Below are 15,827 nucleotides of genomic sequence, written 5' to 3'. Positions count from 1 at the left end.
TTAAACGAATTTGAATGAAAATGGTTGAGAGTGACTTAAAATCTTTAAAAATAATTGAAAACGTATTAAAACGAATGAGCATGAATTAAAATGTGACTTCGTTCATTTTACATTTTTTTTTTTTTTGTTAACATTTTCAAGGCAAAAAAAAAAAAAAAAAAATATGAGAAATAGACAATGCTCTATTCCATTCATTTTTATGTATCCTTTTATTTTGTTTATTCTTTTTATCCTTTTGCTTTTTTATAAAAATGTAAGTGTGTTAAAATAAAAACAGAACAAAATTATATTTTATTTTTAATTTTTTAAAAAGCAAAGTGTTACGTAATAAAGTTTAAAAATCATACTCAGTAACAAAATTGCAAACATGTTTTAAGTTCAAAAATGTATATAATTATTGCTTATGTTATGTAATTACCATTTAAATATGTAAATATTCTGTTCGTTTGTATGTAGGCATTATGTATTTAATTGTTAAGCACGTATATATGCAAGTGTTATGTATATACAAAAGTGATACGTATATATTCATGTATTTATGTACGTATGGGTGTTCTGTGTTAATGATATTTCTCCTTCGCCATTTTATTAATACCTTATTATGTTTTTGTGCCTAGTATTTATTCAAAAAAATTTATAAATTATTGAAAATCACCCAAAGTATTTAAGCTGTCAAAACTGTATTTTAAGCAGCTTCTTACGCATGCACTATGCATAAGTAAAGTTGTACACATATTTATGATCATATGTAAACGCGTATTTTCTAATGACATACTGTAATTTGTGATAAACCCACTTAAAAAAAAAAAAAATATATTACACAGAAAATAATTTTTTTTCCAAAATAGATTAATATTATATCTATATATATGCAGCTAATGGAATGACATGAATTCAAAGGAACGAGTGTGTAAATGTTTTTTCAGTTTAAATGTATACCGATTGATCATTTTACTCACAAAACGCGCGAATGTGTACGTTATATATGTTTATCACATGTACTTATGCACATATGTACTTAAAGGTCAACACATTTATAGAGATATACACATATATATATATATATATACATGCTTATGCACGTGTATGTGTTCTGCAACCACTTCATTAACATATGACCTCACATATGTGCAACAAATTCAAGAGCTAAAAGTACAACAATATGGACCAAGGTAAATTGAAAAAAAAAGTGGAAGGAGAAAATAACAATAGAATAAACATCACAAATGTGAAATATCGTAATTGTTTTTGCCTATTTAATAATTACTCAAAATGCTACATTAATATTAAGAAAAGGTACAACTTGGAAATTTCGAAATATGATAAAATATACGGAAATGAAAATATAAAAATTAATGAAGAGAGAATAACAGACGGTAATAAAGAAAGCAGCTTAGAGTTTACATACCCATACAGATATGACAATAATAGAAACATCTTTTTAATTATAAATAGCAAAAATATAAATTTAGGTAATACCTGTTGTATATATAACAATGACATTATATATATAATATATAATAATAAAAAGTATGAACATGTTAATATACAAAAACAGAAAAGAAGAGAAAAAAAAAGAAAGGAAAAAAATATATACAGTGGAAAAAATGATACATATAGTAGCCTAACAAGTTGTGTTACAAATGAAGAAGAGGAAGAAAACCCCATATATAATAGTACCATATTTGAAACAAGTAATATGAATTTTTGTATAACCTCAGAAAATAATAATAAAAAAAAAAAAAAAGAAGCAAAATCTAAAAATAAAAGAAATTTTATATATTCAGATGAGGATTCAGACAATAATTATGAACATATATTTACCCATATTAATTCTGATTTATATTTTTTAAGTGTCTCAAATGATCATATAGAAAACGAAAAAAATTTCTACATTCAAAATGAAAAGTATATTAATTATAATGATATCATATTTAGAAAACTTAAATTTAAAAAAAAATTATTTATGAATTTAGATACCTATAACTCATGGATAGTCATAAAGAAGAGTATATTACTTAATGAATACATATCTCGTTTAGTGAAAAACGATTTAGTAGACATAAACGATGTGTTATATGATGTCGCTAACACGTGTGGCAGAATAGCCAACTGCTATACGCGAATTTATATTAATGATAGCTTTTTGCTAATTAATAATAAAACGAAGGAAATTTTGGGCGTTCAGATGGTTAAAATGAGCAATCATGGTAGAAGTAGTAACAATAGTGGTGGTAATAGTGGCATAAATAGTGGTGGAAATAGTGGCAGAAATAGTGGCATAAATAGTGGTGGAAATAGTGGCAGAAATAGTGGCGGAAATAGTGGCATAAATAGTGGCGGAAATAGTGGCGGAAATAGTGGCAGAAATAGTGGCGGAAATAGTGGCATAAATAGTGGCGGAAATAGTGGCATAAATAGCGGTTGCTATAACATTGGTAATACTAATAGTAAGGGTAGCAACAATGTACTGCATGGCGGAGAAACTAACCCATCTAGGAACGACGACCCATTTTTCTTTGCATGTACAGGCAATGAAGAATCGAATTGCTACAAATTGGTGCTAATTAAAAAAATGAACGTAAAATATTTGTTCAATAGTGACACAGATATTAACATTACTTTTAGCTTTCATGATGTATGCTTAACCAGTTACAACAGTTTAGATCAAAATAATTCTTATCTGTTAATTAATAATTATACAATACATAGAGACAGCAAGATTTTACTAAATTTTGCATTCAATAAAAACAATACAGGAAATTACATAAATAATAATTATAGTGAGAATGTAAAGGAGAATAAATGGTTAGATCCAATTTTAATGAAAAACGAAGATTATATATACTTTAACAATTATATAACACACAAAATTATTGAGAATTATGTTAGCTATAGTTCGTACATAAAGGAATGTCTACTTATTATTGACATCTTATATATTTTAAATAACAGCTATGGAAATATAATATATATTAAAGAGTATTATAAATATGATCATGAAAATTACTACTCAAGTGTGTGCAACATTTTAAAGAAAAATAAAAATTATCAGGAAATAAAAACTAATAGTAAGGACAATACTTCGATCTGTTCTTTGTCCTCTTACAGCGAAAATGAAGACGAAACCATGTCGACCACCACCAACTCGAAGTTCGACTCGTCCGTCGCTTCCGACGAGTGTACCCAAGACAGTAGCAATAGTAACAATCTAAATAATGATGGCGACAACCGAAACAAGCAAAACAACCGAAACAACCGGAACAACCGGAAAAGCTGCAATAAGAATGGTTACCACTGTAGTAGTGCCAATCTAACGGACAGTGAAAAGCAGCTTCTGAACGAATTGAACGACGACTTGATATACCTGATGCCAAAGTACAAACTTGTATTTCACCCTCATATATTTAATACAAAGGAGAGCAATAACAGCAATATAGAAATTGTGAAAGATATTTTAAAACTAGGCATATATATAAGAAGAATTCAAAAATTTGTGGATATTAACAAAAGGGGGCAGTCTTGCAATTTTACATTCGACATATTCTGTTGTTGTTTGTACAATATAAGCTTACATATATTAAATCATATAAATAGAATTGAAGAGAATATTCGAAATATATTTAATTTTACAAAAATTAATATGAATGATAATAAAAATGACTTGTCTTTATGTCTCTTTGATGAAAATAGGTTATCTACTTGTACAGACCCTGAGGAAAAAAAAATATTCTTTAGTATCAATAATTTATTTCATAAAAATGTACAAGATTTTAATCTCTTTTTTAATATTAATATTGAAAAAGCAGATGATATTTCTTTGTACAAGATAAAAATTAGTATTTTGCCTCTACTCCAAATAGCTAAACTGTTAAATAAAATTATTAACAAAATTATAAGTAAGAAAAAAATTAATAATTCGAAATATTTGATTGATCTTATTTATAAATTACAAGAATATTTAAATTCAGATGATATTAATAAAACAGTTCTTTTATATTTGCTGAAAAATATAACTACACCTTTGTTTGATTTTATTAAAAATTATATCTTTTATGGAAAAGTAAAGGATACATACAAAGAATTCTTTATACATGAAAATAAACATATTACTCCTTATTATAAGCAAAATAATAAATTCTATTATAATAATATTTACAAATATATTTTTAAAAAATATTTTGACTTATCGACAAATTATTGGGGAGCCAAATATATTATATTAAATAACAAAGTTCCAATTTTTTTAAAAAATATATCTAATCATATTTTTATAACTGGGAAGTATATAGATGTCCTTTTTACATGTTCCAAATTTTTGAATCTACAAAATAGTCAGTTTTCTTACCTCCATCAAAATTCATTTAAAAACTACTACAATTCTGTTGATATGGGTGTGCATAATTCGTCATTAATTCTCAAAGATAAAGGAAATAACACATACGAAGGAACCGACAGTATACATTACAATAATAATCAAGATCAAAACTACCAAATGCTAAATGGTATTACCAAGAGGAATAATAACTATTACTATAATAAAGGGAGAAACAAAATGGAAGAATACGAATACTATAATCATATGAACATTCAGAACAGCAAAACCTGTTATTTAATTTTTGACAATAATAAAAAAATTTATGAAGACTTAATTCATAATCAACACCTTTTTGCATCAAAAAAAATGTTCGAATTGTATATAAAAAAAATTGATATAAAGGAAAAAATAAAACATCATTATTTTTTTTTCTTTTTACAAATTAGCGATTATCTTAAATACTTCTACATATTAGCCCATGAACATCTGGAGAAATTATATAACAATAAAAAAAATAATATCTTCAATAAATTAAAAAACTATTTTGATATATCGATCAGATCATCCGTGTTATATAATTTAAAATATAGAAAGGATTATAATGTAGATGTATCTGACATTTTAAGTATTATAGATAACGTCAATCTTATTATAGACTTGAAACATTTTCATGTAAACAATGGACAATTTAGTTTTAACAAAAGGATAGGACCATATGGACAGGAACAGAAACATGCATATGAGTTGGAGGGAACAGAGCACAATGTAGATGCTTACTTTGGGTGGAACCACTCGGAAGAAAAATCCAACGGGTATACTGATGAAAGTGATAGTACTGATAATCAAGATATCCGCAAAAAGCAAAACTACAGCGACGATGAGGCGAATAGACAGAAATACTTAAACAATAAAAATGATAGCAAGTATGGAAGCGAGTTAGACAGTAAACATGGTATTCAGTATAACAGCGAGTATGACAGTGAACACGATAACAAGCAGGACAAGGAATCCAAAAAACGGACGGTAAAAAACAAAAAGATGAGAAATTACTCCAAGTCACATGAAATGAAAAAAAGACAAACAGAAAAGGGAAAAGGTAGAGGAACAAGAAAAAAATCATTTAGTAATAACTTAAAAAATAATATGCTAAATAATATACATAATAATTTAAAAGTGAATATCAATGTAGAGATTTATAAAGGGTTAATATTATCTTATCATAATATGTTTCCATACAATTTAATATTTAATAATATAACAATTTTTAAATATACATTAATATTCCGAATATTAAATTATTGTAAATATATTGAACATAAGTTAACAGAAGTGTGGCTTAATCATATGTTTGTTAAAAATATAGAAATAAATGAAGAATGCAAAAATAATTTAATGATATGTATACATACAAGAGAATGTATGATACATTTTTTGAAATGTTATTTATATCATATACAAAATGATGTTATTAAATCAGAATATAATTACATGAACAGCAAGCTAAAAGAAACTTTAATTTTTGATGATATTATATATATTCATAATAATTATTTAAATAATATTCTTAAATATTCATTTATTATGAATCAAAGTATTATTAATTGTGTCTTAAAATTAATATCAATTGCTCATATATTTACTAGGCATATATTAAAATTTAGTTTTTGTAAAAATGAACAAATAGAAAATTTATCATCTCATGACAATTTGAAATCTGCAACTTTTGATAGAAATGTAGCTAGTAAAAAAAAAAACAATAAAAGTAATTATCACAAAAAATTTATACAAGAATTGCTAAGAGATAAAGCATATATATCTATGATTCATAATACTATTAAACATTATGACAAGCATTTTAAAAATTTCTTTCTCCTCCTAACAGAATATGTAAATAATAACATTGATGATTATGCTCATAATTTTTTAATTAAATTAGACTATAATTTTTATTATACCAACAAGTACAAAATTGATTTTGAAGACCCTTCTCATAATGAAGCAGATCCACAGTACAGAAACGAAAGCAATTCTAGCTATACAGTCAATTATAATGTCAATACTTTAGAGGCAAATGAACTTAACATCAATAGGAAAAAGAACCTCATAACAACCCCCAGTGGTATGAACAGTGGTGCTCACAGTGGCATAGTGAATCCTCGCAACTACCACATAGAACCAAATGAACCCCTCGAGTATACAGATAAGTTCAACGATGCAAATAACCAACCAAATAACAGTCATGCAAATTATAATACGCAAAGTTATGCAAATCCAAGGGGAAATAATGCTACCATATTGAGCGATATAAAAAATATAAGTAATGCAGGTGGTTTCAGCCAAAATGTTAATTATAAAAACTCGAATGAATCGAATTTTTCTTATTATGCAAATTCTACAACTAATTCTAATAATTTCATAAACGGTATACCAAACAGTATACCAAACAATAACAACATTACATACAGTCCAATATCTTTACAGAGAAATAATTATACTAGATCACCTTTAAATGACACAGATAATTCTCTGAACAATAATAATTTTGTTACTTTTCATCAGAATAATAATTCAAATGTACTATTCAACAATAATAATAATGAACATGAACAGGATATAAATAACTATAACAATAAGCTAAGTAACATTCCTAATAATAACATGAGTTACAGTAAATTAAAAAAATATAGCATAAATAATAATAATGAAAATATAAACAATATCAATATAAGCAATATTGACATAAACAGCATCGATAACAGTATATATAACAGCAAATTTAACCACTAAATGATATGCTTTTAAATCCCTAGGACGAGTTTGTACCTGCTACTGTATTGGTGAATACCCCTTCGAGTATTCTAGGAGTATCCATATATTCACATATGAACATACGAACATATGCATATACATGTGTAAAACTATACCATGTGAGGAAGATATATGCCTTTTTTCATGAATTAAGAACAATAAGTGATATTTAGTGGGATCATCATTTCATTCATTCATTAATCTATCCAATCTTTTAATTTTTTTTTTTTTTTTTTTTTTTTTTTTTTTTTTTACTTCGCAAAGAACAGTGCGAACTGGATAAAATTGTACGCCAATTCGTAATTTTTTTTTTTTTTTTTTGCAAATATGTATACATATATTTAATATACATATAAACATACAAACTTATAAACATATATATGTGTACACATATAATTATGCACTTGCTAAGTCACTTCATTTTTTTTGCTGTTTTGCACTTATTCCCTTTTGCCCTTGTTTTTTTGTAATATTTATGTAAATTTATTTTAAAAATAATTTTTTTAATTTTTTAATTTGTTTACTGTATTTACATATAATTATTAGTCGACATTTCACATAGTTTGAATACTAACTACTCCATGTGAACTGCAGTTATGATGATCATCATTGAACAAAAAAAGAATTATGCGCATTTCACGATAAAAAGGGACTTCTGTGCCCATGATAAAGAACATTAGTATATGTACATTCAATAAGATACAAACGCGAAGGAAAAGAAATATATTTATTTATGTACATACGCATACATATATATATATACATATATATATATACATATATATATATATATATATAAATGAGCATGGATGCTAATGAAATCCGCAAATTAAGCGCAAAAAATAAATGAATACTATTAGCGTGTTTACAAGTTGTTTAGCATACCCAAACACACAACACACACCGTTGCCCATTTACGAAGGTCATTTTCGCCCTCTGTGCAAATAACAAAAAAAAAAATAAAGATAAAAAAAAAGTTAAAAGGTATAAAAAAAGGTATATATATATAGATATAAAAAAAGATATATAAATAGATATAAAAAAAAGTATATAAATAAGTATAAAAAAGGATATAAAAACGTCTAAAAATAGGTAAAAAAAATACCCCTATACCCCTTTTTTCACCTTCAACATTTTTTCGAGCATGACGTGTGACGTGGAGAATCCCATTCAAGCGAACAGCGAGTCGAGTATTGAGCAAAAGAAGTTTTTGAAAAATTACATGAATTACTTGTGTTATTATGAAAATAACGAAGTAAAGAAAATAGATTCCTCCTATTTCCATGGTAAATATCTAGGTTTATTTTTTGGGGCATCTTGGTGCAAATATTGTGTAACGTTTATAGATAATTTAAATAGTTTTAAAAAAAATTTTCCATTTATTGAAATAATTTATATTCCATTTGATCAAACGTATAAAGATTACTTAAACTTTTTAAGGAACATGCATTTTTACAGCTTACCCTTTGATAATTATTTATTTATTTGCAAAAAATTTCAAATAAAAAACTTACCAGCCTTTATGGTTATCGCTCCAAATAACAGTATTCTAGTAAAGGACGCTGTCCAACTAATTAGAACCGATGCATACATAAACAACTTCAAGTCGCTAATAAAAAATTACATAATACAACCAAGTACCTTCAAACATAACAATCGCTTTTTTGATTTGTTCAGCAGTTAGCATACCAATCCATGGTATCGAAGAGAACCGCATACAAGTGTACTAGCGTGCGCGTGTGTAGCGGGAATACGCATGTATGTATGTATGCATTTTTGCATGTACATATATATATATATATATATATATATGTATATACACATATATTTATATATTTTGTAGTGAACAGTGCGCTCTCTTTTCCTTTTTTCAACGAAACTTATATAATTCTTTTTTTTTTTTTTTTTTTACCTTTTTATAAATAAGAACTATGTCTACGTTTTTAACCTATTTAAGTTCAAACGTTTTAGAAATCCTAAGTTTCCTGCATTTCACGCTTCAAGCGAATTACTTACATGTATAATATCAGTATATAAAAGCATATCTTTATGCATATACATATATACCTACATGTGCATGCATATGTTTGTAAAATAGTAAAACATGCAAAATAACTTTTAAAAGAACACTGTGTTATGATACGCAAAAGGTTTGCAATTTGAGAAACACTGTGGTGCAACTACAAAAACTGTGGGAACGGAAAAACGCACACACATGAACATGTGTATAGAGTTATGAGCACGCGTATATGTACCTAATCGTGCACGCTTATGTGTGCACACTCTTACAAACGCTTATGCATTTGCAAAAGTTAAAAGAAGTTTAAAACTGCTATGTATCCTTAAAATAGATGGGATCATCCATCGTTCATTATGTACTACCATGCTTAACCAACGCATGTTCATTAACCACCCAAGGGATCAATGTTCATATGGGTCAATAGTAACTGTGCTTTCAATTACTTTTTTCAATTTCTTCGAAAATTGAGCAAGTGTAGCTCCGTCTATGAATCTGTGATCTGCTCCATAAGTCAAGTTCATCGTGTCAGATGCCACTAAATCGCTTAAAGAGTTTAACTCCTTACTTTCATCTTTTAAAAATATATTTTTTTGAATTTTTGATATTCCAATTATACATGCTTGGTTGTCAAAAATTATAGGAGTCGCAAAGGTACCAGAAATCGCCCCAAAATTACTTATAGTGATTGTACCATCAGTTATATCACTTTTGCTCAATCTCATTTGATTAGCCTTATCACGTAAAAGTATTAAATCTTTTTGAATATTTATTATATTTTTTTCCTCTACATTTTTTATATTCGGTACTAACAAACCATTAGGTGTATCCATAGCTATACAAATATTATGATTCTTGTAAATAGTGTAACTATTTTTTTTGGAGTTAAATTTTGAATTTAATATTGGAAATTCCTTCAAAGTATTTGATATTAATTTTATTAGTATACTGGTTAATGTAATATTAATATTTTCTTTTTCATGTACACTTTTTTTAATTTCTTTTCTTGACTTTACTATATTTTCAACATTATACATTTCATTTAAATGAAATAATGGAATACTCAATGCATCATTCATGCTTTTACACATTGCTAGTTTTATTCCTTTCAATGGCACTTCTTCTATTATACTTCTATTATCCCTACTGTTGCTACAACTACTACTACTACTACTACTATTCCTTAAGTTTTCAAAATCACTTTGATTTTTTTTTTTATGATAAATCTCTATATCTTTCATATTAACAGTGTCTTTATTGAAGTATGCCCCTATAGTATTAATATCTAAGTTATATTCCATTGCCTTTTTTTTAACACCAGGAGAAGCTTTAACACTCATTTTTTGTTTGCCCTCTTCATATGAACCAAAACTATTACTTTTACCTTGTATCCATTCTCCTGCATTTAATTCGCTTGACGATTCTATGTCTAATTCATCCTTTAGTTCTATTTTTTCATCATCCTTATCTTCATCTGTTTGGTTTCCCTCTTCCACTTTTTCCCTTTTTTCATCTTCGTTAGTCTCATTGACATCATCTTCGGTATCTATTTCGCAAAAGTAAGAACCGACTTTTATTAAATCTTTTTCATTTGCATACTTCTTTACAAGTACGCCACTGTATTTGCTTGTAATATCAACAGCTGCCTTGTCACTTTGAACAGTTAATAGACTTTCCATTTCACTAACCTGATCCCCTTCATTCTTATTCCATTGCGTTATTTCCACTTCTGATATACCTTCTCCTATATCAAATAATTTGCACTTAACAATTTTAAAGTTAAGTCTACTAGTACCTAAGTAACGCCCTACATTATTCCTACGTGTTACATTTATTCGTTTAAGTACATTTTTTATGTTTTGAAATATCATATTGGAATAGAGAGAGGGGTGAAAGAAAAAAGGGTGTTTGTTGTGCGGTAGTGTCGGATGGTAAAAAAATCGCAAATGTGAGATGTGTAAATGAAGATATATACTTACATAAATATATACACACTCATAGGCAAACGCATAAGCATATAAATGTATATACATATATACACAAAAATATGTATATACGTATGTATGTACGTATATGTAGGTACTTACGAATAACATGTGAGCGCACTCCTGTATACACATTTAAGCTGTTTCAAATTTTCGTATTTCTGCAAATTTTAAATGATATAAAAAAGTAATAAATTTCGTTGTTTTAAAATTAATTTTACTTTTTTCTTTTTAATACCAATTAAAAAGAGAAATATGTAACATAAGTAAAATGCGTAAGTTTTAGATGTGTTTACAAGGAAATTCTCTAAAGGAAAGGATTAACAGTTTTGCAAAAACGCAAGATAATTCTCTATTTAAAAAAAAAAAAATATATATATATATATATATATAGCCAAAACGTACGTGCACGAAGGTAATTATTTTTATCATTTCAAACATTTTTCATATCTTCTTTTTTATCTTTATTACCCTTTTTTTTTTTTTTTTTTTTTTTTTTTTCCATAATTGTTTATACAATGTTTCGCAAGCATAAAAAAATATGTATCCTACATATACACATCCCCAAATGCAGTCATGCCAAGAAATGATATTAATGTCCACAGCATAATATTAGAAATATGGCATTTGCACAAGCATTTTCAGCTAACTACTTTTCTCATCCTCTAAGCAGTGACAAACATACGTGCATATATACATACCCATGAATGTCAATAGTGCATCAATCAAAAAAGGCATTTCCCCCTTATACAAATTACAAGCCATTTTACTATTATTCGAGAAATTTCCAACCTGCCAAGTTCCGAAACTGTAAAAATGCAAAACTGTAAAAATGCAAAACTGTAAAAATGCAAAACTGTAAAAATGCAAAACTGTAAAAATGCAAAACTATAAAATTGCAAAACTATAAAATTGCGAAACTGCAAAATTGCCAAATTGGTAAATTGCAAAATCGTAAGGACATTATAAATCCCCATTTTTGCAACTCTTCAAAGGTTTAACAAATTTCCCAACTGTTTAACAATCTCTTAGTACTCCCTTTTTTTTTTTTCCAAAAATAAAATAAAACAGTAAGAGGGAATTTTTAAGAAAAAAAAAAAAAAAAAATTTCATGAGAAATAAATAGGCATCATTAAAACTCGTCCTATCACATTTGTGTGGTATTTGAAAAGAACAAATGAGCAGTGTTATTCTTGAAGAAGAAAAGACAGTTACGTGTATATGTGTGTAACTTATGTGTATGTGTGCATAGGCCCATGTACATGTATACATATACACAAAAAATGGAACTAGTGAGATTAAACCCCTTCGAAATGAAAAATATCCAAACAAGGCTAAACATGAGTCAGGAAATATATAAAATATTTTAAAAACACTTTTGAAAATAAAAAAAAAAAAAAATAATGAAACAATACGAAATAAAGTATTCCTAAAGTAGTTCCTCATCTTTTGGAAATGCATTACAATTTTGTAGTTAGTATTAAGTGGAAATTTAATTTTCTTATTAAGTGATATATTTTCAAATTTTAAGAAGCTACTTAGACCTCTCTCATCTTAAAAGAGTTAATCTTTTTTGTCCATTTATTTTTAAACAATATCAAAAAAGGGAAGATAAGTACATGCACATACGTACTTTAATATATACACACACATGCATATATATACTTACATACACATATATATATATATATATATATATATATATATATATACGATAAATCGCCCCCTGCAAACCCCCCGAAACAGTGAACGTACAACCATGTGCGCATAAACCATTTTTCCTTTCCCCAAATTTTACCCATGCAAATTGCTAAGACATGAACATACCAAAAGAAAATACAAGTACCAAATTGGAAGTCACAATCGAATTTGGAAAGGATAAAAAACTAAAGGTTGTTAAAAAGTTGATAAGTAATAACAATGTAAGAAATGTCGACAATAATATCAGTAATGATAATAGAAACAGCAATAGTAGTAGTAATAGTAATGATAATAGTAACAGTAATCGTAACAGTAATCGTAACAGTAATCGTAACAGTAATCGTAACAGTAATCGTAACAGTAATCGTAACAGTAATCGTAACAGTAATAGTAGCAGTAATAGTAGCAGTAATTACAAAATAAAAGAAGAGCCAACTCAATCACTCTTCAGTCAGGAGAATTATGAAGAAGGCATGAAAATTTATTTAGAATATTTTAAAAAAAATTTTACAAAGTATCAAGAAAATAGTATATATAATGTACATAACACTACGGACATTAAACAAAAAATGAAAGAAACTATTTCTGACCTAATGAACCTAATAAATGTTGAGTATGATTACGCATACCATTTTTTGAAAGCCTATAACTTCAATTCGGATAATTTGATTGAGGCATGGTTTAAAAATTCGAAAGATGTTCTTATGAAGTCCGATCTTTGTCATATAATGGAAAAAGAAATTATGAACGAAAAAGGTGGCTATGCTATCCCTACAGGGAATAACGCAAGTGATACAGATGAAGGAGGGCATTATGTAAACGCTTCAAATCAAGTAGACCATAGAGACAATACGCTTCTGGTCCCCCAACTCGGTGATACAGGCAAAAGGCAAAAATACACCTGCCCAGTTTTATTAAACGAATACGATATGAAAGACACATATGCCTTAAATTGTGGTCATAGGTACTCCAAAGAATGTTGGTTAAGATATTTAGAAACGTCTCTAAGTACTGATTTTGAAGAGAATGTAATTATTAAAAAATGTATACATCTAGACTGCAAAGAGATAGCCAAAATGAAAGACTGGAAATGTATTTGTACCGAAAAATTGTATGAAAAATATGAACAGATCTTAGTACAAATATTTATAAACAAAAGTTATAATTTAAAAAAATGTCCAAACGTAAATTGTGAATATATCATAGAATCAATTATGCTAAAAAATAATAATGTTGTATGCAAATGTGGCTTTAACTTTTGTTTTCTTTGCTCTCATGAATTTCATAGACCTGTCACTTGTACTCTCATTAAACAGTGGAAAGAATTACAAATAAAAGATGATCATAACATTAAATGGATTAGTATACATACAAAAAAATGCCCCAATTGTAATAAATCAATCGAAAAAGCGTCAGGATGTATGAATGTAAAATGTATTTGTAGCTTCAGTTTTTGTTGGTTATGTTTAGAGAGTTGGAATAACCATAAAGGGGGGTTTTATAAATGTAACAAATATATTGAAAACAACAAAACAAATGAAAATGAAATGAACAAAGAGCAAAAAGAACAACAAGAACAAAAAGAACAAGAACAAAAAGAACAAGAACAAAAAGAACAAGAACAAAAAGAACAAGAACAAAAAGAACAAGAACAAAAAGAACAAGAACAAAAAGAACAAGAACAAAAAGAACAAGAACAACAAGAACCACAAGAACAAAAAGAACAAAAAGAACAACAACAAAAACAACATAAACAAAAACAAAAAGAACAAAAACAAAAAGAACAAAAAGAACAAGTAAAAAGAAATTATCATTCTATTCTTAACAAATACAATCATTTTAAAACCAGATTTGATGCTCATCAGCATGGAGAAGAATTCTCTATAAGCACTCAGTTACTGTTCCTTCACAATTTCTGTAAATCGAATAATATACAACTACATAAAATGAAAACCTTCGAAGATTCTATAATACAAACTATTAAATGTAGACAAATATTGAAATGGTCCTATGCCTTTGCTTATTTTTCTAATTGGAAAGATGAAAATCAGAAATATTTTTTCGAATATCATCAAGGAGAACTAGAAAAAAATTTGGACATGTTACAACGAAAAACAGAAAATATAGATATATATCAATTTATAAATAATAGATATGACAAAAACGTTAGAGAAATTGAGGAGTTGATCAAAGTAGTCCATGTGTTCTTTAAAAATATTTGTGACTTCATTGAAAGCAATTTTAGCTAGTAGTTCTTTTTAACCCTGTTGCGGAGCAGTTTTACATTACACATGTATGTGTTTAGGTTTATAAATACATATATATATATATGAATTATAGCTTGTTTACCGTAATGCGTATATTCCTCCAAGCACACAAAACTTATTTATTTTTGTAACAAAACACCCCTTCTGATTATAAGAGTATGTTTATTTTAAATTAAAAACGTTCCACCTTTTAAAATTGTTCTTTATGCACACAGTGAGTTATATGTATGTTCGTGTACATTTATATATGTATCCTTTTAAATATTGTAGGAAGCCGTCATGATATACTTTTTAAGAATATTTGTAGTCACATATAATTATGGACAAACTTCCCCAGCTGCCTTTCTTAAAAAAAATAAAAAAAAATTCACATTTTTGTATTTTTACACATATTTTTACACATATTTTTACACATATTTTTACACATATTTTTACACGTACTTTTATACATACTTTTAGATTTATTTTTACTCTGATTTTTGGCCTTATTCGTATTCTTTTTTTTTTTTTTTTTATGTTTTTAATTTTTTGTACTACAATTATTCTGTTTTTATTTTATAAGAAGTGTTTAGCAATCATTAAAAGTATTTCGTGCAATTTTTTAATTTTTCGAAAACTTTGATTTTATGAATCATTTCAAAACAAAAAATAAACGGGATTAGTTAAAAACAACAAATTTGTAGAAAATAAAATGGAGACAATTTTTTCCCTTTTTTTTCTCTTTTTTGTCC

General features: G+C 27.0%; 4 protein-coding genes across 4 annotated transcripts; 3 read left to right on the top strand and 1 right to left on the bottom strand.

The window, feature by feature from the left end:
- Nucleotides 1-1,162: 1,162 nt before the first annotated feature.
- MKS88_002557 (spindle pole body protein) lies at nt 1,163-7,105 on the top strand (the record flags this gene model as incomplete). The annotated part of the gene is made up of 1 exon (XM_067215578.1): nt 1,163-7,105. One exon carries the CDS (start codon nt 1,163-1,165, stop codon nt 7,103-7,105), a length of 5,943 nt encoding a protein of 1,980 aa, XP_067073990.1.
- A 1,165-nt stretch (nt 7,106-8,270) lies between these two features.
- On the top strand, nt 8,271-8,810 carry MKS88_002556 (plasmoredoxin; the record flags this gene model as incomplete). Its single annotated transcript, XM_067215576.1, has 1 exon — nt 8,271-8,810. One exon carries the CDS (start codon nt 8,271-8,273, stop codon nt 8,808-8,810), a length of 540 nt encoding a protein of 179 aa, XP_067073989.1.
- A 737-nt stretch (nt 8,811-9,547) lies between these two features.
- Nucleotides 9,548-11,014, bottom strand: MKS88_002555 (lipoamide acyltransferase component of branched-chain alpha-keto acid dehydrogenase complex; the record flags this gene model as incomplete). The annotated part of the gene is made up of 1 exon (XM_067215575.1): nt 9,548-11,014. One exon carries the CDS (start codon nt 11,012-11,014, stop codon nt 9,548-9,550), a length of 1,467 nt encoding a protein of 488 aa, XP_067073988.1.
- A 1,931-nt stretch (nt 11,015-12,945) lies between these two features.
- On the top strand, nt 12,946-15,078 carry MKS88_002554 (IBR domain protein; the record flags this gene model as incomplete). The annotated part of the gene is made up of 1 exon (XM_067215574.1): nt 12,946-15,078. One exon carries the CDS (start codon nt 12,946-12,948, stop codon nt 15,076-15,078), a length of 2,133 nt encoding a protein of 710 aa, XP_067073987.1.
- Between the last annotated feature and the right edge of the window lie 749 nt (nt 15,079-15,827).

The sequence above is a fragment of the Plasmodium brasilianum genome, chromosome 8, assembly GCF_023973825.1.
Source record: "Plasmodium brasilianum strain Bolivian I chromosome 8, whole genome shotgun sequence".
Lineage (NCBI taxonomy): Eukaryota > Apicomplexa > Aconoidasida > Haemosporida > Plasmodiidae > Plasmodium > Plasmodium brasilianum.
The sequence above is the reverse complement of the archived record's forward strand: the minus strand, read 5'-3'. Positions and strand labels throughout refer to the sequence as shown.